Here is a 27,775-nt window from a genome sequence, read left to right on the forward strand (position 1 = left end):
CCCTTGTTTGATTATTTTATGTTGCTTCTCTCAAAACAAATAGGTCTAAACTCTCCTTCATGCCAGCTGCTATCAGCTTTCTCAATAAGCTGTAGTAGCACTGGTAGTTGTGAACTTATTGCAGTATATATTGTTTTGGTGTATATTTATTGTCATGTGCTTTTACTATGTGCTGCAAAATTAAATGCCCCCTGGGGATAATAAAGACTCTACTCTAAAGGGATAGCCCACTCAAAATACACATATCTTGGCTGTAGTCGATTTACCAATACAGTTTTTGGATGAAAACTACAGGCATCTCACAATAATCTAACCAGGAATAACATAATGCATTTTCCATTAATTAAGAAAATGCTTTAAAGAGACTCACCTGAAATGACGAGAAAAAGCACTTTAGGGGGGATTACCAGAGTGTAGGTTACAGGTGACGAATTTGAGGACCTCTGTGACAGCCCCACAGCTGTATAGGTGCTCTGTGAAGGCCTCATCTCTATCCTCCATTGCTGAGGATCCCATGTCAATGGCTAGCAAAAGAGTGAGGCATGAAATGTTAGTTATTTCATTCATTTTGATATGCAATGTAGTTTGTTGAGGTTAGTGCCATGATCAAAGATACAACGGCGGGGATTTGAACAGACAATTCAATATTGGCTGCTGTCACTAACCTCAAGGCTATTGCCACCTCATGAGCCCTGATTATAACATGGCTGTAGCAAAGATATTAATAACCTCCATTATTATGGAGATAATCAGACATGCTCCATATGAAATAGCCTATTCATTTATTTAGAGAACTAGCCTAATATTTGCCATCCATCTATTGTACCTAGAGGTTCTTCTTTAGAAAATTGTCCAATTTGACTGAGATTCAAATTCTGTGATTGCATGTTGGAACACAGGCCACTGAACCGTTCACCTACATGTTATCAGTTTAACGTTTCATTCCCTTTGACACCGACCCAGTCAGTGTAATAAATTAGCTGACTAGGGAATCGTTTTTAGGTTGGTTGACAACATGTACATTTTTAGTCACAGCCTGGGCAGCTAGCTATATCATTGCATAGAACATACCTGACTGAGCTGCTACGCTAATTATGTTGCTAATGTTGTTGGAAATCGGATAGCCAGCTAGCTACCTAATTAGCTAGCTATTACTCCTAAGATTTTCACTGCGACGATTACATACCAAATGCTTTGTCGAAATGAAATGTTTTGCTACGTTGATGACGGTCATGCCCTAGTACCAACGGACACTGAAGGGGCACGAGTGGTTTGTGCTCACCCGGCTTCTAGCTGGTCCAGTCTGATAGTCTTGGTGGCGTTCCAGATAATCTTCACCAGATAACGTAACTTTTTATGAATTTTTAAGTATTTATTTAATCAAAACAAGCACATACAGGCTTCATAATTCATGTTAACTGATTAATATTATCTCATAGAACAAAACTTATAAGATCTCATTAGCCTGTGTTAACCTAAGACCTTAGTTCAGGCTTTTATCCCAAAACCCCATTCTTTCCACATTCATTTTAGGACTAGCCTACAAGCTGGCGAACTCTATTGTCCAGCGCCCCTGGAGCAATTAGGATTAAGTGCCTTGCTCAAGGGCACAACCACTGATTTCTCACTTTGTCTGCTCAGGGATTCGAACTAGCGACCTTTTCAGTTTCTTGCACAAAGCTTTACCTGCTAGGCTACCTGGCACCCATAATGATCCGATCATAAAAAAACTACTATCGCATGTGAATGGATCTAAGACTATTTACATCTGTTTTAGATCTCTGTAAACATGTAAGAAGTGTTTAATATGGCAGGAATCCCATCCGTATGATTTAGCATTTTGATAATCTAAGCAACATGACTGCAATGTAGGCGGTCTGGAACACAGCCTCCTTCTTTGTCTTCTTCTTTCTCATTGAGATTTAATGCCAGTGCACAAAACAATGTTTAGGTGCATTACCGCCACCTTCTGAGCTGGAGTATAAACAAACATTCTTCTAGCACATTTTATGCTGGTTAATTATCATGCCTTATGTGTGAGTCTATGCCTTGTGTGTGTGTGTCTGTGCCTTGTGTGTGTCTGTGTGTGTGTGTTCCAGTGAGTGCTCCTGTGTGTGCTTTGATTTCAGGAAACAAGTTAACACGCAGGACTGAGAGAGCCTCTCTCTGGGGAGAGGAGATAAAACTCTCCTTAACCGTTGGATCTGGCCAACACGCTACACCTAAATCACCTAGGAACATTTCAGAGCTTTAACTATGTAGGGGCTGATATATGCCTGACCAGGTCCATAAAACAGCAGCTGGGCAATGATTGAGAAACATATGAGAACCATAGCATGCTTACAACTACCGTGCATCACATCCATAGTCCAGCAAAATTGCTCACTATCACAGTGTGTTACTCGTTGTTGCACTTGCACCTTGTCAGATGGGGCAGCAGCACATTCAAAAGTTGGTCAGCATTTCCTGTTTGGCCTTCGCATTCACAAAACACCAATCCCCCCACTTCCAACCCTTGCTCTCTCTCTCTATCGCACTCTCCTCTCTCTCTCTATGGGCACTTCCCAGATTCACGCTGGCGGGCTGCTGTCAGACATTTCCTGCCGAGTGTTACGCTGCACCAGCTGTGATCCCCAATGTAGCAAAGGTGATGCCCCCTTTGACCGTGAGTAGAGAGCCAGTGATGTGCAGCCTACAGAGACACCTGCAAGTCATTTGGGTCCAGCTGTGAAGAGTTCATTCAGAGAGTAGCTAGGCTTGGCCCTGTGCGTAATAGATTTGGATGTGCTCCCAAACCTGCAGGGAGGGAGAGCAGGATGGGAGGGTGCAGGGGGTGAGGAGGAGGACTGCGGGGCAACATGCAGCCTGTGGGAGGCAAAAGGGGTGGTGATGTTGCTGCTGCTGCTTCCAGCGGAATGTGACGTGATGCGATGTAGTCTGATGTGGTGTGGTGTGATGTGTTGTGGTGTGGTGTGATGTTATGTGGTATGATGTGTGTTGTGATGTGATGGGATGGCTGAAAAGTTCTGACCTCATTATTTAGGAACCACAAGCTGGGTGCTGTTAAAGCTCCAGGGCTAAAGGAGAGAGGACATCAGCAACTTGTGTGTAGCAATAAAATCCCTCCTCCTCCCAGGAGGTGGATGTCCCTCTCCTGCTGCCAGAGGTGCCCCACTGAGCACAAACTGGTTGAATAAATGTTGTTTCAACGTAATTTGTCAACGTATTGTGACGTAGAATCTATGTGGAAAATACGTTGGATATGCAAAAAGTCATCAACGGAAAATGTTGTTTAGAGGCTAATATTTCAACCACAGGATTATGTCATAATGGTAACCAATTTTAAACGTAGATAAATGTTGTTGAATTTGTAGCTTTGAAACAACATAAGATTTTTCAAAGTTATATCCAGTATCAGAAAAAAATCAATGATGGGCAGAACCTCCTGGAGAGTTGAACTATCTACAGTTATCTTTTTGGTCTCCCATCCAGGGTTGTATCTAAGGCCATCCCTGCTTGGCTTTGATATTTGTTACTGACTACTATCAATGTGCTATTGTGAGAATTATTATTGAGAGATTTTTTTTAAATTTGATTTATTTCACCTCTAATTAACCAGGTAGGCTAGTTGAGAACAAGTTCTCATTTGCAACTGCGACCTGGCCAAGATAAAGCGTAGCAACACATACAACAACACAGAGTTACACATGGAATAAACAAACATACAGTCAATAATACAGTAGAACAAAATAAAACAAAAAGTCTATATACAGTGAGTGCAAATGAGGTAAGTTAAGGAAATAAATAGGCCATGGTGGCGAAGTAATTACAATATAGCAATTAAACACTGGAATGGTAGATCGGCAGAAGATGAATGTGCAGGTAGAGATACTGGGGTGCAAAGGAGCAAAATAAAGTATGGGGATGTGGTAGGTACACAGATGGGATGTTTACAGATAGGCTAAGTACAGGTGCAGTGATCTGTAAAATGCTCTGACAGCTGGTGCTTAAAGCTAGTGAGAGAGATGTGAGTCTCCAGCTTCAGAAATGTTTGCAATTTGTTCCAGTCATGGGCAGCAGAGAACTGTAAGGATAGACGACCAAAGGAGGAATTGGCTTTGGGGGTGACCAGTGAGATATGCCTGCTGGAGCGCGTGCTACGAGTGGGTGCTGCTATGGTGACCAGTGAGCTGAGATAAGGCGGGGCTTTACCTAGCAGAGACTTGTAGATAACCTGTAGCCAGTGGGTTTGGCCACGAGTGTGAAGCGAGGGCCAACCAACGAGAGCGTACAGGTCGCAATGGTGGGTAGTGTATGGGGCTTTGGTAACAAAACGGATGGCACTGTGATAGACTGCATTCAGTTTGTTGAGTAGAGTGTTGGAGGCTATTTTATAGATGACATCACCGAAGTCGAGGATCGGTAGGATGGTCAGTTTTACGAGGGTATGTTTGGCAGCATGAGTGAAGTATGCTTTGTTGCGATATAGGAAGCCGATTCTAGATGTAATTTTGGATTGGAGATGCTTAATGTGAGTCTGGAAGGAGAGTTTACAGTCTACCCAGACACCCAGGTATTTGTAGTTGTCCACGTATTCTAAGTCAGAGCCGTCCAGAGTAGTGATGCTGGACAATGACAATACGTCATATATCGTCAATGATACTAGGCATATGTAGCATTTGTTAAGTCATTAACAGCTATTGTTTCAATTCAACTCAAATTAAACAATCAAGTGATAGATTTGAAACAAATGCATGTCTGTGATTGAACAACCCCATGCCATGATTAGATAGTGATAAAACACACAAATCTCTTTCATCATTTCTTTAAACAATAAAAGCTAATTTACCAATACTTCTGAAAATGGATATATAGCGTTTTTGAATGAAACTCTTCATTTACTCAACCTTAAAATTAGTAACACGTCCATGGCCACATTTTGAGGTTGCTGTAATGATTCAGTTGAAATCGGAAGTTTACATACACTTAGGTTGGAGTCATTAAAACTCATTTTTCAACCACTCCACAAATGTCTTGTAAACAAACTATAGTTTTGGCAAGTCAGTTAGGACATCTACTTTGTGCATGACACAAGTACATTTTCCAACAATTGTTACAGGCAGATTATCACTTCACTGTATCACAATTCCAGTGGGTTAGAAGTTTACATACACTAAGTTGACTGTGCCATTACAGCACAGCTTGGAAAATTCCAGAAAATGACGTCATGGCTTTAGAAGCTTCTGATAGGCTAATTGACATCATTTGAGTCAATTGGAGGTGTACCTGTGGATGTATTTCAAGGCATACCTTCAAACCCAGTACATTTTTTATTGACATCATGGGAAAATCAAAAGAAATCAGCCAAGACCTCTACAAGTCTGGTTCATCCTTGGGATCCTTGGGGCATCCTTACCACGTTCATCTGTACAAACAATAATACGCAAGTATAAACACCATGGGACCACGCAGCCGTCATACCGCTCAGGAAGGAGATGCGTTCTGTCTCCTAGAGAAGTACCTACTTTGGTGCGAAAAGTGCAAATCAATCCCAGAACAACAGCAAAGGACCTTGTGAAGATGCTGGAGGAAACGGGTACAAAAGTATCTATATCCACAGTAAAACGAGTCCAAAATCGACATAACCTGAAAGGCCGCTCAGCAAGGGAGAAGCCACTGCTCCAAAACCAGCATAGAAAAGCCAGACTACAGTTTGCAACTGCGCATGGGGACAAATATCCTACTTTTTGGATGTCCTCTGGTCTGATGAAACAAAAATAGAACTGTTTGGCCATAATGACCATCGTTATGTTTGAAGGAAAAAGGGGGACGCTTGCAAGCCGAAGAACACCATCCCAACCGTGAAGCACGGGGGTGGCAGCATCATGTTGTGGGGGTGCTTTGCTGCAGGAGGGACTGGTGTACTTCACAAAATAGACGGCATTCATGAGGAAGGAAAATATGTGCATATTTTGAAGCAACATTTCAAGACATCAGTCATAAAGTTAAAGCTTGGTCTCAAATGGGTCTTCCAAATGGACAATGACCCCAAGCATACTTGTTGTGGCAAAATGGCTTAAGGACAACAAAGTCAAGGTACTGAAGTGGCTATCACAAAGCCCAGACATCAATCCTATAGAACATTTTGTGCAGATCTGAAAAGGCGTGTGTGAGCAAGGAGGCTTACAAACCTGACTCATTTACACCAACTCTGTCAGGAGGAATGGGCCAAAACTCACCCCACTTATTGTGGGAAGCTTGTGGAAGGCTACCCGAAACGTTTGACCCAAGTTAAAAAATTAAAGGCAGTGCTACCAAATACTAATTGAATGTATGTAAACTTCTGACCCACTGGGAATGTGATGAAAGAAATAAAAGCTGAAAGAAATAATTATCTCTACTATTATACTGACATTTCACATTCTTAAAATAAAGTGGTGATCGTAACTGACCTAAGACAGGGGGGTTTTTATGTCAGGAATTGTGAAAAACTGAGTTTAAATGTATTTGGCTAAGGTGTATGTAAACTTCCGACTTCAACTGTAAATATCTTCTTATGTAATAATAGAAAGTGTACATGCTCAAGATAGCACACAAAGGTCACAGGTCTGTGGAGATCTTCACAACTGCTTTAATAATACGAGCAGAATCCCTTGCACTATGTACTTTTAATGTAATTTCAATTGCAATCCAGGCCATTTTGGTTGTGCTATTAGACAAAGTACAATGACATTAAATTGTTGTAAAATACAAAATATCTGACATTGTATTCCTATTTGAACCTTGGGCTAGATTGTATCAGATCCACGCTAGCCAACACCTGAATAGTGTTTTTTTTTGGCAGTGTGTGAGGTGGACCTACGTTAGAGCTGTCAAATCCACAAGCGGCTCCCGGCATTATACATAAAGTGTGACATTAAGAGAAATCAGCTTTATTTACAAGTTCGAACACTAGCACATGAGATGTAATCTACACCTCAATTAGACCTCTATTTTGAAGATTTTGAAATGTAAGTGTCCTTATTTCTATATAGCCTACACTTTCTTTTTCTGAACTTCTAACATGAGTGGGACGGGTGTGGCTTTGTAACTATGATCACACGAGCAACCACTTTGATTTGACAGCTCCACCTCCGACACTGCCAAGCATCAGCTATTTCTTGTTAACGCTTGATCTGATCCAGGGCTTTGTTGTGCTTTTAAATGGTTGAAAATGCAGTAATAGCACATGTTGATGACAACTAAACCATAATCCGACATTTCTTTATTGGAATTTGGTTGTGCTTTTAGATGGTTGAAAAAATAGTAGTAACACATTGGGAATTCAACAAACTTCTGTCTGTCTTTTTGAGTGGGTGAATAAAGGTTGAAATGTCATTGATCAACATCTCCAAATAATACCCAAATGTCCACGTTGAAATTACGTGGTGTGTCCAGTGGGGCCTCTCTTCCATTTGCAGATTTGTTCTTGGGGGCACCCTTCTTAATAAGGTAGGCGGTACTTTACAGTTGCACACAATTATCATGAGTATCATGACATAATATTTCAGAGTGGCATAATATTGTGTTTATTTGCCTTTATGTGAAGTTTATGTTAGGTCAACTCAGATTGACTTAAGGAAAACCTTTTAATTTCAAAGAGCGAAGGGTGTCAACAGGTGCGACAGGAAAGCTACTGGCTGGCGTTGGTGTCATTTTTAAGTAGCCAGTGTGTCTTCATCAAGGCCCTAATGGAAAGAAAACTGACCTTTTGACTAATACAATCCTGATGCAATGTGCTAATGACAAAGTCTCTCAAGAGCAAGGCTGCATCTGATCTTGAAGGTTAGAGATGAAACATTGCAAGAATTTACAATAAGTCATATGAGTTTTATCACTGTCCAGTTCAACACACAGCTGGCAATGTGCAGGAGGAATATTATGGGAAAGGGGTGGGGGTTTCACAGTGGATGTTTTATTGCCTTTTACGCACCTCGTAAATCACAGACATTTTGTTTTCTTTCGCAACCTTGTTAATCCTTCACAGAGATGAGATTACTCATGGCTGGCAGTAATCCAATTCAGGGGTATTCAACAATAGGAAATCTTATTAATGACCTCTGAAGTCACTTTAACATCTGAGCAATGGTTTGTGTTATAGAGACAATCTTGTCAGTTAAGTTTGGCTACCTGCAGCCTACAGTGGCACCATCTTGGCAGGCCAGTAGATGCCCAGGTAACCTGCGGACATACAGTATGATTCAGTTCCATGATTGTCTGATACCTACCTGTACATACTACCTCAACTAACCGGTGCCGCTGCACATTGACTCTGTACCGGTACCCCCTGTATATATTGTTATTTTTTACTGCTGCTCTTTAATTACTTGTAATCTCTTATTCGTATCTGTATTTTTTGAAACTGCACTGTTGGTTAGGGGCTCGTAAGTAAGCATTTCACTGTAAGGTCTACCTGTTGTATTCGGCGCATGTGACTAATACAATTTGATTTGATTTGCCAGAGACTTAATCGTGTGTGATCGTGTTTGTATGACAATGTAAAAATAAATTAGGTATTGGATGGTAAGGATGAGGGTGTTATGTTTTTTTCATTTTTGGGGTCAGGTGGAGAGAGCAGCGGGTGGGATTGAAAATGTAAAAAAAAATGTGTGTACAACTGTATAACTCCACATTTGACTGTTCATCTTTATGTCTTCATAGAAATAAATGACAAAAAAACGAATTTACTACCGTCCAACACCAGAACACATCCTCATTTGTTGACTGCTATGAATATTTAAAGAAATATGATGTATGATTGCTCCTAAAAATAAAGCCACACTGAACTTTTCATTTTTTACATTTTCTGAAATTAACATGAAACTCATACAGATACTTGACCAAATTGGACATGTGACTTAGTCACTTTAATCTGAAGGAGATTGCTCATAATGAAGTAATACATGAAGCCAACGTCCTTTCTGACTCCACGTTCCAACAATGATCTTTAATCTTTTTTATTCTTATGTTAGTTATTTATGAGATATAATGCATTTCTACATTTTGATATTTTATATATGTTTTGAGCAAAGCTCAAACACAACACTTTTTGAAAGACTACTGTGGGAAAACTGTTTTCTCTTGCAACCATCACAGCCCTGAATTCCAAACAGATGACAGCAACCAAGCTTAGCAACATTTGTTATGGGCCCTTCTTTGATAGAGTATATGAAATAGCAGTGGGGGGCATTAAGTGTCCAACCAGGTAACCAGGGGAAATAAGCAGGGGGAATGTGGCACACATTATGAAAGAGAGCAAGAGGCTGTATGAGATATTGGGAGTGAGAAAGAAGGGAGGGCAAAAAGGAGAGAAGAGGCAGGGTGAAGGGTGAATAACTGGACCTACAGATGTAGGATCTTAATTTGCCCTGTATTGTCTCAGTGAAATAATCCCGCAGCAACAGGAGTTGAACGTTTAGTCCATAAGGTTGCTTGATTGGTGGTTAAGCTATAAACTGGCCAAAATTAGACGACATGAAAAGTGCAATACTGTTAATATAGCCGTGTATTAGTGCAGGTTTTCAGTTAATTTATGTAAATCAAAAAGCTCATCTGCATTTCCTACAGTGCAGGAAGTTTTTCAGCAACCGAAGAGTGATCAAATTAAGATCCAAAATCTGTAGCAAACAAAGGTTTATAGCTTTCTATGTAGACAGTTAGAATTCTATAACCAGAAGTATTCCAAAGAGTTGGACTACCCTGCCATCTAAAGGCCACATGATTTTAACTTGAGCTAGAACAAAATAAGAGTCTTGGAGTCTGTACTTTATGTGTGTGAACCATCTTCCTTAATTTGTTGGGATGTAAGAATCTCACTTGAAATAACTCATATTAAATGTGTTGTTGACCATAACTGTAAAAAATCCCTTTATTGTCTCAATTAACATGGTCATCAAAAAGATGATTGTTCAGGTATTAAAAAAAAAAACTAGCTTTTTTAAAAATGAAACACAGTGATATATAATAACAGCTCAAATATAATGTATATTTGTTAGTATAATATTTTTGGGTTTTCCACATAGCAAAGTCACAGCTCAAACATAAAGTATATGTTAGTATCACAGGAGGCTGCGGAGGGGAGAACGGCCGGAATGGAGCATATGGAATAGCATCAATTACAGAAACCATGTGTTTGATGTATTTGTTACCATTCCAATGATTCCACTCCAGCCATTACCACAAGCCCGTTCTCCTCAATAAAGGTGCCACCAACCTCCTGTGCTTAGTATAGTGTTTTCTTTTCATTTAGAAAAGTACATTTAGTTAGCTGTTCTTATTCAAGTGGTGGTAATAAGCATTGCTCGCTCACTCACTGCCTTATCTGTGTTGGCCACTCACCGAAAGACTTCCAAAAGAAGGGAAGGGGAACATCAATGTCCATCTTTTTCAATGTTACTCTTATGTATGGAGCTGTGCTTTGCGATGCCTGCTCCATTAGGTAGATCAATTCATTGAGTCCCCCATAAAAGTGAGACTGGAAAAAATCGACAAGCTCCTTGAGGTCATTGTTCACACGATCCACTGTAACCTCATTATAGATTTCCTGGATCTTTATTTTGGCAGTATCTTTGTACTCACCAGCTTTAGATTTTGTTATGTACATGTCACGCTCAAGAGAACGCAACATTTTCTTCAGGTCTTGTGTCTTCAGAGAGGCGATGAACTCTGCTGCCCTCTGGAAACATAGCTGCAGGAGGTTATGAACTGTCTGGATCAGGTCCTCCAGACTCACGTCCTCCAAGTGTCTCACTACCTTGGTCATCTCATCCTGGATGGCACTCACGACAGACCTCAGGTTGGCAACAATCTTGTTTCCGTTGACAACTACATTGCTACCAGGGATTGTTAACTGAACGCCTTTAATTAAACTTTCAATTATATCAGTTATGGTCTCCATGACATTTGAGAACCTTTGGGCAGCCCAGTCAATGGCTGCAGACACAGAGCGACTGGCCCTCTCGTAGAGCTCCTGTCCAGAAAGTCTCTCCTCTATTCCGGGCAGAGCAAAATTAGTCTCACGCAAGAACGTAAGAACACTGTTAAGCAGTTCAGTGATGTCGATAGACGGTATACTGTCAGCTGCAATCCTAAACATCTCTCTCATAGAATTCTGTAGTGTATCAAAACCCAATGGGACCTCATGATAGGCTCTCTCAATGATGTTGGAGACAGAGTTCTTCAGCTTAATGGAGGCACGGTTTACACTGAAGCCAAAGTGAGCTGTGTGATACTTGTTTATGAACTTGAGCAGCGCATCTGTGATGGCAGGCATCCGCTCTTTGAGCCCTTCGATGGTGTAATGCATGGTATTCATGTTCCAGGCAACCTGGAAACTTAACTTCTCAGAGTTCTTCAGAGTGGCTTTGACACTCACAATGTCCGTATCCTTATCAGGGCTAGACTGGATGGATAAGGAACAAGTAAGAGGGGATTAGAATTGTTTGTCTCATTCCTTCAGTATAAACACTGATTAAGGCAACAACAACAAAAAGCTATGTATTGTGTCCATAGAAAATAACATCTTGAAAACTCTAAGCTTTCAGTTTGACAATTTATAGGCAGAGGTGTGTAGTATGCATATAAAACAAGTTCCAGTAATTCAGATGTGTCTTACCAGGTAGCGACTGAACACTTTTCCGTACACTTGTGAAGGTGACCTCCAAGTAAAAAGGAATCCGAGGAAACCAATCGATGGGGAAGCCATGGAAGTGGTGATGCCATCCTTGCGGGAAGCATAGCGGAAGCTCACATCAACAAAGGTTGGGCTGGTGATATCCACATTCAAAGTATGACGAGATACACTGAAAGATAAAGGACACTTGGTTAGATTTTTATGCGATTATGATCTGTCTGTTGGGGAAAATCTGGGCTGAAAGGTAGAAATGTACAGGATGTCTGGGGCGGCAGGTAGCCTAGTGGTTAGAGTGTTGAGCCAGTAACCGAAAGGTTGCCCAGGTTCCCCGTTCTGCCCCTGAACAAGGCTGTTCCCCGGTAGGCCATCATTGTAAATAAGAATTTCTTAACTCACTTGCCTAGTAAAGTAAAAAAAATCTAATTATATTGTGGTACTTACATAGCATCAGGAGAGACTTGCCGTTTCATCCTAAGAAAATAGATTACATTTAAATCAGAAAAATATGTTGTTATCTTATTATTTGGTAGCGTTGTATTTTCGAAAGCATCAGTCTTACTTTCATAACATATTTTACCTGAGATTTTGTGAGAAGACATGCTGCCAGTTGACATTTATGTCACTGTGAACCAAGTTGCATTTCCCATTCATGCGGACTGCTCCGTTCTCAAAACGAAGAGTGGCGGTGGCTGCAGGGACAAATATACAAAAATAAATGTAAACCTGAAAGTACTTGGAGGAAGTAATCCAAAGTAAAAAAAAATAAATCTTACCATTGAGGTCATACTCCAGGAAGATCATAGTGGAGGTACAGATGGACTTCAGTGAAGTGACAACGTTGGACTCCTTGTTTTCCAGGTTTGCAGTTGATGTCACATTGTAAATTGGGGATGACACCTTCACAGTGGTAGAAAGGGCACCAAAGGCTGGGATAAACACACTTACAGGCAAGTTCAGGGAGATTTCAGGGATTTCAATCTTCTGTTCTGAGATGGTAATGGTTGGCATTTCAAAGTTGGAAATCTGACTAGCAATCTCATCCAAATTAATGGTGTGCTCACCAATGGTAATAGACTTGGAGAAGGTAAATGATGAGATAATGATTTCATACTGTGGCAGCTTCACTGACAGGAAGGACATTCTGTTCTGTAGCAACTGTATATCAATATCAAAACGGGGAATTTCCACCTTGGGCAGACCAGGCAGCATGATGTCAAAGCCAGTGGTGCTTATCATCGTAGGGATCTCCAAATTCTTCAAATCAATTGAGAAGGCTGGCACATGGAGAGTGGTGAAGGGTACATCAAAAGCTGGAACATCGATGACAGGTGGCACTGAGACCTGATCTGGGAGATCAATATTTTGGAATCGCATGTCAATCGTCCTTACAGCCTTTGGGATCTCTTTCACCCAGCTAGGCACTGCTAGTGTCAATTCTGGGATATTGAAGGTGACCCCATTCTCAAATAATTTGGATGGTAAAGTGAAAATTAGTCCCTCTTTGTTCTTTGTGTAAACTACAGTAGTGGACAGATTGAGGAATTGCATTTCATCCATTCTGGAGACCTGCTCTAACTTAAGCACATCCCAAATAGTCTTCTGGTAGACAGGGAGCCGGACAGACTTCAGGAAAGCAAGAGATCTTTCCACAGATTCAGCAATATCTATCTTCACTTCAGCCTCATCATTTGACAGAAGTAAGTCACAGGAATGTACAACAGAGGCAAGTTGCTCTCTGCCACTCCAGCTGAATGTCTGCTTATCTGCAGCGATGGAAAGATAACATTTCTGATCCACTCCTGCGTCACCTGGAAGATCCATGTAATTGAATGGCTGGGTTGCACCAATGTCTACCTTAGCTGTCACCGTTGTTAGAGGAACAAAGTCTAAGTTTGCTTTAACAGAGTGCTTCCCATTTGTATCAAACCCTGCCCAAACAATGTTAACCATATTGTTGCAGGTGTAATTCAAAGTTGCATACACACGCCTCAGAGATGCCTCAAGAGCTAGGTTGTCATTGATGTTCAGATTCAATATGGTAACCTTATCGTGAACAAGGTTGGAGTCTAGGTCAGTTTTCACTGTGGATCGCAAGCCATTTGCGTTTAGGTAAATGTTAGCCTCGTTGTCTATAGCTCCATAGTAAACAATCCTTTTTACTGTTATGTCAGTTTTTCCTTTGGTAGAGGTCTCCAGTGAGACATAAGATGTAAGTCCCTCCAATGCCAAGTTTTGATCAATGTTCCCCTTGCCTACAGCCTCAATCAGTGGCATATTAAGCATGTATTTTAGTTTAATCTTGGAGGCTACATTTGGTTTCGTCTTGGTATTTCCAAGAAGTTCCTGACTCAATTCCAGACTCACAAAGGGAAGGTTGACTCTTGCAACAGTTGCCAGAATAGCTTCCATGTTCCTTTTAGAGAGACTAACAGTACAGTCGTGGCTGCCTTCTATGTTCTTGTGCTCCCAGGACAGAGCAGTGGCAAGTTTTAAACCCCTTGACCTTGTCAAGCTGGTAGACCCGTCAAGTTTACCTTTTAGAATATCAAACATAGAAGTTGAGGAAGCTCCAAATCGGGCAACAATGTCAGACTGGTTATAGAGGCCTACATTAGCAGTCAGGGTAATCACTGTGGACTTGAAAGAGAAATCGCATGTCATGTTGCCCATGGCAGGGATCATGATGTTGTTCTGAATGGCAGGTAGTGTGAATGAGGGAAGGGTCAGCTCACTCAATGTCTCAGGAATATGTAAGACTGGCAGCTCCAGAGATGGCAGCACCAGGGTATAAGATGGCACAGAAAAACCCATTGTTGGAACTTTAAAACCTGGTGTACTGACCTCCTTAGGGATGAAAAAGCCAAATGCAGGTAACTCTGCTCTGAAGCTAGAGACTTCAATATGCAGGATGGGTATTTTGTATCCGGGGACTGTGACAAACCTGGGAGGTTGGTTGGATGTGTCAATCTTATATTTGTCAAAATGTGTCTTGGCTTCATTGTAAGAGGTTGTCAGAAGGTTTACAAGTTTGTTTCTCCCTAACTCAAAGTGAGCCCTAAAAATGTCCAAATTACTAATTGCATTGTAGAAGGGTTGTAGGTCATAAGCAATGGTGTGCATGTCAGGGTTCTTCTGATACTGAAGCTTTAGGTTCATTTCAAATGATTGCCTAGGGGTGGTTAGAAGTTCCTTGAGGCCAGCATGCTCCCAAAGAGAAAGTTCTTGAATGTGAGGTGTTTTCAATCTAAGATAAGGCACTGTCATCTCAGGGATGGTGAGGGGAACGGTCAAAAAGTCAACATTGGCTTCACCGTTCATTGCTGCATAGATTCCAATGTCTTTCTGATTGTTGTCCATGGTGAAATTATGATAGTACTTGTACTGATTGAATCGAGCTAAGCCAGCCCAGTAGGCGCGCTGCATTTCAGAGTTAAGTATCACACCAAATTCATTTTGGAGATCAAACTTTCCTGTGAGTGTCAATGGGAAGATAACCTTTGAATTTCCTTCGTTTTTGCAATCTAGGACAATCTCAAAAGGACGGGCCAAAAATTCCAAAGTGTTAGATATGGTTCCACTCATTCTTCCCATAAGCTCTGCATTGTGGGAGGCTGTCAGTGCAATCTTTAGGTCTCCCACATGGGCATCTCCATTTAAAACCACAATACTGCTCTTGACGAAAGGAAATTCTGTCTCAGCCCTGGCATCAACAGTGAAGTGGCTGAAAATGACAGATTCAGCATTCATGGTTTGTTTCATTTTCAAGACCTTGCTTTCAGTTTCTCCAACAAAGGTTAATTTCGCAGTGATAACATTGATGTTGAATTCTAGATTGTTTTTGTGTGTGCCTTCATCTGAGTAGTCTTGAATGGACCACTTTCCATTTCCTTCATTTCGAACAGTCACAGAAATAATACCAGATTCAAGACTGGCTGCTGCAGTCTGGGTCATGGTGGCTTGGCTTGAAGTTTCAACAGCTGGGATGTTCAAGTTGTGGCTGTAGGTAGTGTCTATTGATGCAGAAATTCCATTCTTTAGGGACAGTGCAATGTTGTTCACCAGATCAGCTGTGTACATCTCAGTAGTGGCCTTAGCAGTGGTCTTTGCTGTTGCTTCTGCAGAGGGTGCGCTGAAAGTCAGTGATCCCTCGTGATCTATAGAGAAGACCATGTGGGTGACATTCACAGTCTCAGTAAACACCAATGTTTCCATCTGAGAAGCTTCTAGACGAGCAGTGGCATCCAAGGAGTAGTCAAGGAATTCACAGGCTGATTTGGCCTGAGAAGTAAGCGTGGCTGTGAACTTGGAAGTCTCTGGTGCATCTCTATTCAAATTAATTGTTGTTGAGTTCTCTAATGAGGCTACTGTCACAAGAGTGTAATGGGGGGAGTTCACTCTAAACTCGCCATAGAGCGTGCCAAAAGCAGGAATTTGAACTTCAGTGTGGACCTGAGGGAACTTTAACTCCGGAATTGGAAGCATTGTGATTTCAAAGTTCTCCAGATTCAACTTAGGGAGGTTGATGGCTGGAAGCTTGATCTCTAAAATAGTTATTTCTGGGAAGGTCAAGTCTGGGAGGTCGGATAAGTAAAGTGCTCTCAAGTCTCCAAAGATGGCCTCGGGTGGAGGCATTGGAACCTCATATTCTCTTACTTGGTCGATGAATGCAATTATTTGTTGTTTGATTTCCTCAAAATCTATGTTCATGGCTGGGACAGTGTAAGAACTCAGGATGGTGAACTCAGGGACTGAGATTTGAGCCGGAATGCTTATGTCCTGCAGCCTGTTCAGGTTGATTTGGATGGCGGGAATTACGAGGTCAGTGAGAGGCACTACAAAAGAGGGAATCTCAACATCTGCTGTCTTCAGTGCATCCAGAATACCATCCACAGCCTGACTGATCTGGTTTAATATATCTTGGTCCTCAGCCACCCTGCGGATTTCCTCAATCAGTTTGTTGAACTGAACAGAAATGTAGGCAACCATGTTCGTATAGGAGTCACTTGCCCTTTGCAGATATATGAGTATCTCCTCTCTAATGTTCATGCCATCAACTCGATCTCTCATGTCTTGAAGGGCTTGCTGTACAATCGTCTTTATATCGTTGAAGGCTGTAGTGTCAATCACATCTTTCATCATCTTCACGACTTCTGCAATTCTTGTCTCTTTGAGTTGTTCCAAGTATTTGAAGATAGAACCCTGGATCTTTCTAACAAATTCTCTGGAGGCCTCTATTTTTTGTGCAATTCCATAGGCTTCAATCTGATTATTAACATAACTTGTTAGTTCACTGATCTTCTGGTTAGCATCATCAACAAACGCATTGTAATCAAATTCCTTTATAATCTTGATGACTGAGCAAATGTATTCCTTTAGCTCATCAATGCTTTGCTTGAAGTCAATTGATTTGAACTGATTTACAGACCCATCCAGTAGTTGCATAACGTTGTCATACATGACTTCAACGTCTATAGATTTCAAAGCATCAACCAGTGACTGCACAGTTTCTTGGATTCTGAATTCCTTGATGAGTACTACAGTCTGATCCATGAATATTTCAAATCTCTTGTCAAACTCATACCTGAGAAGCAGATCTCTGATATAAGAATACATAGCATTGATTTTGTCTGCAATTTCATATTCTTCAATCCAGTTGACAATTACATCCTTTATAGATTCAAGGACCCTGGCCATCTGCTCAGTGGGAATCTTAGCAGTTAGCTGCTCCACATATTTAGCAAAGTCAAAGTTGATTGAGAGGGTGTAGTCCCTCAGATTCTGGAAAAACATTGTGACATCAAAGGTCTCAATAACCTGTTTCAATTCACTAATTTTATCTTGAAGTTTTTCTTTGATTCTAAATCTACTATCAATGTCCCCCAACCAGGCAACACTGCTGTCTCCTAGCTTCTGTAGATCAATCTGTCTGATGACATCCTCAATTGCATCAATGACTATGACAATTGTTTCTCTGATATTAAAATGGTAATCAACATCCTTAAGCATATTACTAATTTGTGAGAGGACATTTGAAATGGCGTCTGACAAGTCTCCCCTCTCAATGCTGCCCCTGACTGTCGCAATCAGGTCTCTGATTTTGGTTGCAATATCAAATAGTGTTTTTTCAATGTTCACCTTAAGATTCTCCACAGAGGCTTCCAAGTCCTCCAGTGTCACAGCATACTCTTGTGTCAAAATAATCAGTTTCTCTTTGACATCAGTCACTTTGTTCTCCAAATCAATCTCTGTCATGAAGTCACTGACTTGCTGCGGAAGATTGTCCAAATGGACTCTTAGCTCACCAATTAGCTGGTTAATGTCTAAGCTGATGATATAATGTTGCATGGCCTCCAGAGCACTGACTACAGCAGTCTTGAGGAGATCAAAAGCAGCAGGAAGGCTTTTAATGAAGGGAAGCTCAATGATATGTGAGTTACTGTTCTTGTCATACTTCAGGAAACCGGAGACACTGAATTCTTGGTTTTCCTTCTCTGACCTTTGGTCTCCACACACTCCAGCCTCATTTAAAAGGTTTGTAGATATTATTCCCTCAAACTCAATTCCAAGCATCTGAGCATTGTTGTAAGTGCTGACGTCTTGATTATAAGCGTGGTTGTCAAACTTGGATTTAGTTTTCCAGGTTAATGACTGTTCACTGGGTGTTAGAAGACCATCAAACTTGTTATCCAGGTGAGCAGCAGATTCCCAACTCTCCAGCATATGTGTGGTTGTGGCCCGGCAGTCATGTGAGTAAGCAAGTGCAAGAGGCTCTGCTTTAACAAGCAATTTGCTATAGAGCTGCCCAGTGTGCTTCCCAAACAGGTCCACCTCACCATCACTGTTGATTATGGCATTGACAGTGACACTAAATGGCAGTGCCAAGGTACGAATAGTGCTGACAAAACGTAATGATTCTGAGTTTATCCTTGCCTCACAGTTAGACTTGGAGGTCAGTCCTGCAATCTCAATTTCACAGTTGTGGCTCATCTGTGCATCCATTATCTTCCCAGTTGTACTACACTTCAGAGCGCCAGCTAGGTCAGCATAGTTTAGTTCATAAGTGTGTCTGAGCTCATGTTCGTCTCGGTAGGCTCCTCTTAAACTTCCACTCAGGTCCAGCTTGGTAGGCTCCATTTTTAACTGGCCTTCATTGTTCATACGGACGTCAAAGAGCTTGAGATAATTTTTCATGTCAATGGAGGTAACAAAAGGCTTCACGTCAACCTTTATATCATGCTTGTAGGAGGCGTCCTCACAGATGGAGTTATCTGTCTTAGAGCGGAAGGCCAGGGTCCATAATGTGAGAGTCAGACTATGGGTGTTTTCTGTCTTCATGTTCTGCAGAGATCCCTTCATGTTGTTGGAGAAGATTAAACCCTGCCTGTTAAATACCAGGTTTGTTGTACTTCTTGCGTTTGAATCATAGGCGTTGCCTCTGAAGGCACTGCCTAGAGAAGCCTCAGTACTTGATATTCTGCCCTCAAAGCTTAGCTCGGCTCTGCTGTCTTCAGCCATTCCTTTGGTCGTGGAGGTCAGGGAGGCTCCACTACTATCTATGCCCCCATTGTAGATGTTCTCAAACGTCAAGGGACTGCACTGCAGGCTGTTGGTGCCACTGGTAACCAGGCCATTTCTGTTCACTGACACAGTGGCCTTATGCAATCCACGGCCTCCTTTAACGGTAAGGGAGCCTTCAGAGTTGACTTCAAGACCGTCCATGTTCAGGGAACCTGTGAGAAGGGAGTAAGCCTGGTTTGTTGCATCATCAGCCTGGGACTCAACTCTCAGAATGATTACCTCACTGGAGATTCCAAGTTCAACTTTGTTCTTAAGTATATTGCCCAGGGCATTGGAAACAGCATCACATTTTAGAGATAGTTGGCCATCCTTGTACTTGAGCTCTGCCACATGCTTGAGAGCATTGTCCTGCACATTGGTTTTGGACACAATGGACAACTCGTCATTGGCATACACTCCCTTGATCATGTTCTGAGCCTGGATAAGTGGGGAGTTCACCCGCAGATTGGACTCTCCTCTTCCTTCTCTATCGAGGGGGCGAATGGCATAGTTATGTCTGTAGGTGGAGTCGGCTTTCCATGAGCCCACTCTGATGGTTCCATCCAAGCTACCATCCCCTGTGACCTCTTCAGAAGTGGATTCTGACATTGCTGAGTAGTACAGAGAGGTCTGCAGGCCCAGAGGACTTGAGGCTTCAATTTTGTAGTTGGCCTTAGCATTCAGTTTGTCTGTAACGCTCAAGGTTTCAAAGATACTGAAGCTGGCATCGATGAAACTGTGGCTCAGGGACCCGTTGACTAGGTACTTCAGATTATCTTCCACTGTTCCTGAAATCATGCCTGTGCCTTTATGAAGACAAAAGGAGATTAAACCAATGTCATTATATAAACAGTGAAATATGGTGATCTTCTATGTACTTAAATGTATGTGTGGAAAATATACAGTGCATTCGGAAAGTGTTCAGACCCCTTCCCTTTTTCCACATTTTGTTAAGTTACAGCCTTATTCTAAAATAGATTAAATAAACAATTTTCCTCATCAATCTACACACATTACCCCATAATGACAAAGCAAAAACAGTTGAACATTTTTTTTCCAAATGTATTACAAATAAAAAACAGAAATACATGATTTAAATAAGTATAAATAAGACCCTCTGCTATGAGACTCAAAATTCAGCTCAGGTGCATCCTTTTCCATTGATCATACTTGAGATGATGCTACAACTTGATTGGAGTTCCTCTGTGGTAAATACAATTGATTGGACATGATTTGGAAAGACACACACCTGTCTATATAAGGTCCTACAGTTGACAGTGCATGCCAGAGCAAAAACCAAGCCATGAGGTTGAAGAAATTGTCCGTAGAGCTCTGAGACAGGATTGTGTAGAAGCACAGATATGGGGAAGGGTACCAAAACATTTCTGCATCATTCAAGGTCCCCAAGAACACAGCAGCCTCCATCATTGTTAAATGGAAGAAGTTTGGAAGCACCAAGACTCTTCCTAGAGCTGGTCACCCAGCCAAACTGAGCAATCTGGGGAGAAGGGCCTTGGTCAGGGAGGTGACCAAAAACCCAATGGTAACTTTGACAGAGCTCCAGAGTTCCTCTGTGGAGATGGGAGAACTTTCCAGAAAGACAACCATCTCTGCAGCACTACACCAATCAGGCCTTTATGGTAGAGTGGCCAGACTGAAGCCACTCCTCAGTAAAAGGCACATGACAGTCCACTTGGAGTTTGCCAAAAGGCACCTAAAGGACTCTCAGATCATGAGAAACAAGATTCTCTGGTCTGATGAAACCAAGATTGAACTCTTTGGCCTGAATGCCAAGCATCACGTATGCAAGAAACCTGGCACCATCCCTACGGTGAAGCATGTTGGTGGCAGCATCATGCTGTGGGGATGTTTTTCAGCGGCAGGGTCTGGGAAACTAATCAGGATCGAGAGAAAGATGAACGGAGCAATGTACAAAGAGATCCTTGATGAAAACCTGCTCCAGAGCGCTCAGGACCACAGACTGGGTCGACGGTTCACCTTCCAACAGGACAACGACCCTGAGCACACAGCTTATATAAATAAGGTATTTCTGTTTTTATTATGAATACATATGCAAACATTTCTAAAAACCTGTTTTCACTTTGTCATTATGGGGTATTGTGATGTCATTATGGGGTATTGTGTGTAGATTGATGAGGGAAAACAAACCATTTAATCCATTTTAGAATAAGGCTGAAACAGATCAAAATGTGGAAAAAGTTAAGTGGTCTGAATACTTTCCGAATGCACTGTACATTAAAATATAGCAGCGACCAGCAATGAACGGGGTTCACGGGATGACAGAAAGGACACAAGATCAGTTGGATAACACAGCAAACTGCAAACTCTATCATGTAGGAACTATCTTCCTTTATGTGCAATCAGTGAAACATTACCATGTTTATCTCTCAATACCACAAGAATGACAAAAGTGAAGTTTAGTCTAGCGCTGTAGGTTGTTATCTTTGATTGCAGCAGGTAATCATTCTTAAAGTCATTACTTAATGTACTGAGTTTATATATCAATTCTGGAGTCAATTTGACTAATGGTTAATGTTAAGACTTGTGAAATAGTTTCAGCCTTAGTGTATGGGTATATTGCAGTCATCTTTGAATTCTGGGACTTTATTTTGTTAAACTCATTAGAGATTAATGTGGTAAGTCTATGTACCAAATATGGTTTTGCATACAAAGGTGAAGACTAAAGTGTCTTATTAGGAATTTTCAAATCCGACTTCTCTATTGTGCGGTCTATGAGTTAAACTGCAGCACCAAAGTACCGAAGCAAGACTGTAGGTGTGGTCAAGAAAATCACTACACAAATATAATTTGAAATACTGTATATCTTATATGACAGCATTAAATACAAAATCTGGAGTGAATCTTGGTTCATGAGGAGAAGATGATTGCAGATGATTTTGAGCATTAGCGTTGCATATGCAAAGAATTTGTTGTTAAAAGTTTCCTTGTTTTTTGAGATATCAATACCAAATTCATTGTAGTTCATCTTAGGGACGTCCATAATAGCGATGACAAGTTTCAAGTTCAACAGCCACTGTGGAGCTGATTTACTGTGGTTTAAATGGACACATAAAATCAGATTTGTCAATAACTCAGGCATATTTTGATCAATGCCTTAGCTTTTCTCAAACTTAAGACAAAGTTAAGACATGTACCATGGGCCTACATTCTACATTTGGTGTCATTTGGTCGTATGGTTCATGAGAAGAAGATTTTCAAAGTATTTGTAGCATATTTTAACATATGTGCTAATATGCATCTACTGGTATACTGTGTACATCTTTGAATGCATCAACGTTATTTTCTTAAACTCTTTAGGGACTTTTGTGGTGAGTCCAAGGCCCACATTTTGAATGAATCTTAAGTTTAGTCCATGAGAATACGTTTTTTTTTCGGATTAATTTAAACATTAGCATTACATATTAAAAAAAGTTAATTGTTAATAGTTTTCTTATTTTTTAAGATATCAATGCCAAAATGTAACATAGTTCATCAAGGTAACGTCTCTGATGACCCCAAGAAAACAGGCCATTGTGGAGTGGATTTATAAAGGATTTAGATAGACATTTAAAATCAGATTTCCTGATTTATCAATAACTCAGCCATCTCTTAATCAATCACTTAGCTTTTCTCAAACTTAAGACTAAGTTAAAACATGTACAATGGACCTACATTCTACATTTGGTGTCATTTGGTGTAATTCGGACTTGGTTTGTGAGAATATGTTTATTTATTTTTGTCCAAGATGGAGGAAAATCGATCCTGATGGACCTTATGGGTCCTTGAGGAAAATTTGTTCAGCATGATGACAGACAACTACATACAAAGTTTCAAGACTCTAGGTCAAATGGCAGGGGATATGAGAGTTTAAAGGAAAACTACACCCAAAAATGATCTTTTGGTATTTGTTGCATAAGTCCATTGTTGATATAGACCCAAAATGTTTTGCATGTCAGCAATCAAGTTCTCAAGATATATAACTTCCAAAATACAGAAATACAGGCGGAATGATGCATTGTACATCATACGATGCTGCGTTTTGCATCATATGATGCAAAGTGCATCATACCAGCGTCATCTATAGGCCAATCAGTTCAGTCATTTTTAACAAAGTTGCTCATGGCCTCTAGTTTCTGTATACCCCCCCCCCCCAAAAAAAAAAATTATCAATCTATGCTTGAGTTATTTGACCATGTCAAGGAAAAACAAAATGTAAGAATAACAATAGGTTACAGAGCTTCACTATGAACCCCTAATGAAACATGGAAAGATCAGCAAAGTTTACCTTCAAGTCTGTAGGCGAGTGGGCTGACAGGAGACTGAGCCTTGACTTTAAAATGAGCAATATAGCTGGGAACATCAACAGTGTTGTTGCCCCCGGAGATGGATCCCTCCCAGTTGTAGAAGTTGCTGTTTACTTTGGAGGTCACCTCAGCAAGGCCAAGCAAGGGCAGCACGATGTCAAAAGAGCGAGGTATGGTGAAAGTTGGGATTTGGATCTCATTGGCAGGAACCATCCAACCTATTTCAGGAACATCAATGGCAGGAATGGACAGGGTAGCGGGAATGTTTAACTCCTCAGAGGATTTTCCTCCCAAAGGCAAAACAAGGGAGATTGCCATTTTGTTCTGGTTGAACTCGTATCTGAATAAACTATCACTGTAGTAAAAACAAAAAAGAAAGTGACAAATTAATTAATTGCTATTAGCGAAGAATTTATCCTGATTTCCCCTTACACTTTGCCATTATTACATTTAATTGTATCTCCTGAATTGAATCAAATCAAAGTTTATTTTTCACGTGCGCCGAATACAACAGGTGTAGTAGACCTTACAATGAATTTCTTACTTACAGGCTCTAACCAATTGTGCAAAAAAGGTGTTAGGTGAACAATAGGTAGGTAAAGAAATAAAACAACAGTAAGACAGGCTATATACGAGGCTATAAAAGTAGCGAGGCTATATACAGATACCGGTTAGTCAGGCTGATTGAGGTAGCATGTACATGTAGATATGGTTAAAGTAAATGGAAAGGATTGACATGGAAATACAGTGCCTTCGGAAAGTATTCAGACCCCAAATGTATAAACAATTATAAAAAGAAATACCTTATTTACATAAGTATTCAGATCCTTTGCTATGAGACTTAGAATCAGGTGTATCCTGTTTCCATTGATCATCCTAGGGATGTTTCTACAACTTGATTGGATTCCACCTGTGGTAAATTCATTTGATTGGACATGATTTGGAAAGGCATTCACCTGTCTATTTAAGGTCCCACAGTTGACAGTGCATGTCAGAGCAAAAATCAAGCCATGAGGTCGAGGCACAGATCTGGGGGTGTGTACCAAAACATTTCTGCAGCATTGAAGGTCGCCAAGAACACTGTGGCCTCCATCATTCTTAAATGGAAGACGTTTGGAACCACCAAGACTCTTCCTAGAGGTGGCCACCAGGGAGGTGACCAAAAACCCAATGGTGACTCTAACAGAGCTCTAGAGTTCCTCTGTGGAGATGGGAGAACCTTCCAGAAAGACAACCATCTCTGCTGCACTCCACCAATCAGGTATTTATGGTAGAGTGGCCAGACAGAAGCCGCTCCTCAGTAAAAGGCACATTTCAGCCCGCTTGGAGGTTGCCAAAAGGTACCTAAAGACTCTCAGGCCATGTGAAACAAGATTCTCTGGTCTAATGATGAAACCAAGATTTAACTCTTGAATGCCAAGCATCACATCTGGAGGAAACCAGGCACCATCCCTACGGTAAACCATGATGGTGGCAGCATCATGCTGTGGGGATGTTTTTCAGCGGCAGGGACTGGGAGGCTAGCAGTAATAAAGCTTCTCTTGAAAAAGCCAAACCTTGACCGAGAAAATATTAAAAACTATCGACCTATATCGAATCTCCCATTCCTCTAAAAAGCGGTTGCGCAGTAACTCGCTGCCTTCCTGAAGACAAACAATGTATATGAAATGCTTCAGTCTGGTTTTAGACCCCATCATAGCGCTAAAACCCAAATTGGTCTACATGGGCATGTTCTGGCCTGGTTTAGATCTTATCTGTTGAAAATATATCAGTTTGTCTCTGTGGATGGTTTGTCCTCTGACAAATCAACTGTAAATTCAGTGTTCATCAAGGTTCTGTTTTAGGACCACAATTGTTTTCACTATATATTTTACCTCTTGGTGATGTCATTCGGAAACATAATGTTAACTTTCACTGCTATGCGGATGACACACAGCTGTACATTTCGAAGCCACAGAATATAAGGAAGTGGATGGCTGCAAATGTTCTACTTTTAGACTCGGACAAAAAACAGAGATGCTTGTTCTAGGTCCCAAGAAACAAAGAGATCTTCTGTTGAATCTGACAATTAATCTTGATGGTTGTACAGTCGTCTCAAATAAAACTGTGAAGGACCTCGGCATTACTCTGGACCCCGATCTCTCTTTTGACGAACATATCAAGACTGTTTCAAGGACAGCTTTTTTCCATCTACGCATCCTTAAAAAATCAGAAACTTTCTGTCCAAAAATGATGCAGAAAAATGTATCCATTCTTTTGTCACTTCAAGGTTAGACTACTGCAATGCTCTACTTTCCGGCTACCTGGATAAAGCATTAAATAAACCTCAGTTAGTGCTAAACACGGCTGCTAGAATCTTGACTAGAACCAAAACATTTGATCATATTACTCCACTGCTAGCCTCTCTACACTGGCTTCCTGTTAAGGCAAGGGCTGATTTCAAGGTTTTACTGCTAACCTACAAAGCATTACATGGGCTTGCTCCTACCTATCTCTCTGATTTGGTCTTGCCGTACATACCTACACGTACGCTACGGTCACTAGACGCAGCCCTCCTAACTGTCCCTAGAATTTCTAAGCAAACAGCTGGAGGCAGGGCTTTCTCCTATAGAGCTCAATTTTTATGGAATGGTCTGCCTACCCATGTGAGAGACGCAGACTCGGTCTCAACTTTTAAGTCTTTATTGAAGACTCATCTCTTCAGTAGGTCCTATGATTGAGTGTAGTCTGGCCCAGGAGTGTGAAGGTGAACGGAAAGGCTCTGGAGCAACGAACCACCCTTGCTGTCTCTGCCTGGCGGGTTCCACTCTCTCCACTGGGATTCTCTGCCTCTTACCCTATTACAGGGGCTGAGTCACTGGCTTACTAGAGCTCTTCCATGAGGCCCTAGGAGGGGTGCGTCACTTGAGTGGGTTGAGTCACTGACGTGATCTTCCTGTCCGGGTTAGCGCCCCCCTTGGGATGTGCAGTGGTGGAGATCTTTGTGGGCTATACTCGGCCTTGTCTCAGGATGGTAAGTTGGTGGTTGAAGATATCCCTCTAGTGGTGTGGGGGCTGTGCTTTGGAAAAGTGGGTGGGGTTATATCGTGCCTGTTTGACCCTGTCCAGGGGTATCGTCGGATGGGGCCACAGTGTCTCCCAACCCCTCTTGTCACAGCCTCCAGTATTTACGCTGCAGTAGTTTGTGTCAGGGGGCTAGGGTCAGTCTGTTATATCTGGAGTATTTATCCTGTCTTATCCGGTGTCCTGTGTGAATTTTAGTATGCTCTCTCTAATTCTCTCTCTTTCTCTCTTTCTCTCTTTCTCTCTTTTTCTTTCTTTCTTTCTTTCTTTCTTTCTTTCTTTCTCTCTCTCGGAGGACCTGAGCCCTAGGACCATGCCTCAGGACTACCTGGCCTGATGACTCCTTGCTGACCCAGTCCACCTGGCTGTGCTGCTGCTCCAGTTTCAACTGTTCTTCCTGCGGCTATGGAATCCTGACCTGTTCACCGGACGTGCTACCTCTCCCAGATCTGCTGTTTCATCTCTCTAGAGACAGCAGGAGCGGTAGAGATACTCTGAATGATCGGCTACGAAAAGCCAACTGACATTTACTCCTGAGGTGCTGACCCGTTGCACCCTCGACAACCACTGTGATTATTATTATTTGACCCTGCTGGTCATCTATGAACATTTGAACATCTTGGCCATGTTCTGTTATAATCTCCACCCAGCACAGCCAGAAGAGGACTGGTCACCCCTCATAGCGTAGTTCCTCTCTAGGTTTCGTCCTAGGTTCTGGCCTTTCTAGGGAGTTTTTCCTAGCCACCGTGCTTCTACACCTGCATTGCTTGCTGTTTGGGGTTTTAGGCTGGGTTTCTGTACAGCACTTTGTGACATCAGTTAATGTAAGAAGGGCTTTATAAATACATTTGATTTGATTTGGCTAGTCAGGATTGAGGCAAAGATGAATGGAGCAAAGTACGGAGCGATCCTTGATGAAAACCTGCCCCACGGTACTGAGGACCTCAAACTGAAGAGAAGGTTCACCTTCCCACAGGCCAACGAACCTAAGCACACAGCCAAGACAACACAGGAGTGGCTTTGGGACAAGTCTCTGAATGTCCTTGAGTGGCCCAGCCAGAGCACGGACTTGAACCCGATCTAACATCTCCGGAGAGATCTGAAAATAGCTATGCAGCAACGCTCTCCATCCAACCTGACAGAGCTTGAGAGGATCTGC

General features: G+C 41.6%; 1 protein-coding gene and 1 long non-coding RNA gene across 4 annotated transcripts in view; both read right to left on the minus strand.

The window, feature by feature from the left end:
* LOC110505693 (uncharacterized) overlaps nt 1-1,314 on the minus strand; it is a 33,389-nt gene extending 32,075 nt beyond the window's left edge. For all 3 annotated transcript variants that reach the window (XR_002470853.3, XR_016492018.1, XR_016492017.1), the window contains exons 1-2: nt 1,187-1,314; nt 371-524 (exon numbers count right to left, since the gene is read on the minus strand). This is a non-coding gene — a long non-coding RNA (uncharacterized LOC110505693). The remainder of the gene's footprint in view (nt 1-370; nt 525-1,186) is intronic.
* Nucleotides 1,315-9,879: 8,565 nt separating this feature from the next.
* The window catches only part of apoba (apolipoprotein Ba), a 37,735-nt gene continuing 19,839 nt past the window's right edge, over nt 9,880-27,775 (minus strand). The window contains exons 24-29 of the mRNA XM_021585085.3: nt 23,535-23,908; nt 12,445-20,034; nt 12,249-12,360; nt 12,113-12,142; nt 11,654-11,840; nt 9,880-11,440 (exon numbers count right to left, since the gene is read on the minus strand). Of these exons, the coding sequence (XP_021440760.3) occupies nt 10,349-11,440; nt 11,654-11,840; nt 12,113-12,142; nt 12,249-12,360; nt 12,445-20,034; nt 23,535-23,908 (9,385 nt within the window). The 3' untranslated portion in view covers nt 9,880-10,348. The remainder of the gene's footprint in view (nt 11,441-11,653; nt 11,841-12,112; nt 12,143-12,248; nt 12,361-12,444; nt 20,035-23,534; nt 23,909-27,775) is intronic.

This window comes from Oncorhynchus mykiss, chromosome 25, assembly GCF_057628025.1.
Source record: "Oncorhynchus mykiss isolate SJ-2025 chromosome 25, ASM5762802v1, whole genome shotgun sequence".
Taxonomy (NCBI): Eukaryota; Metazoa; Chordata; class Actinopteri; order Salmoniformes; family Salmonidae; genus Oncorhynchus; species Oncorhynchus mykiss.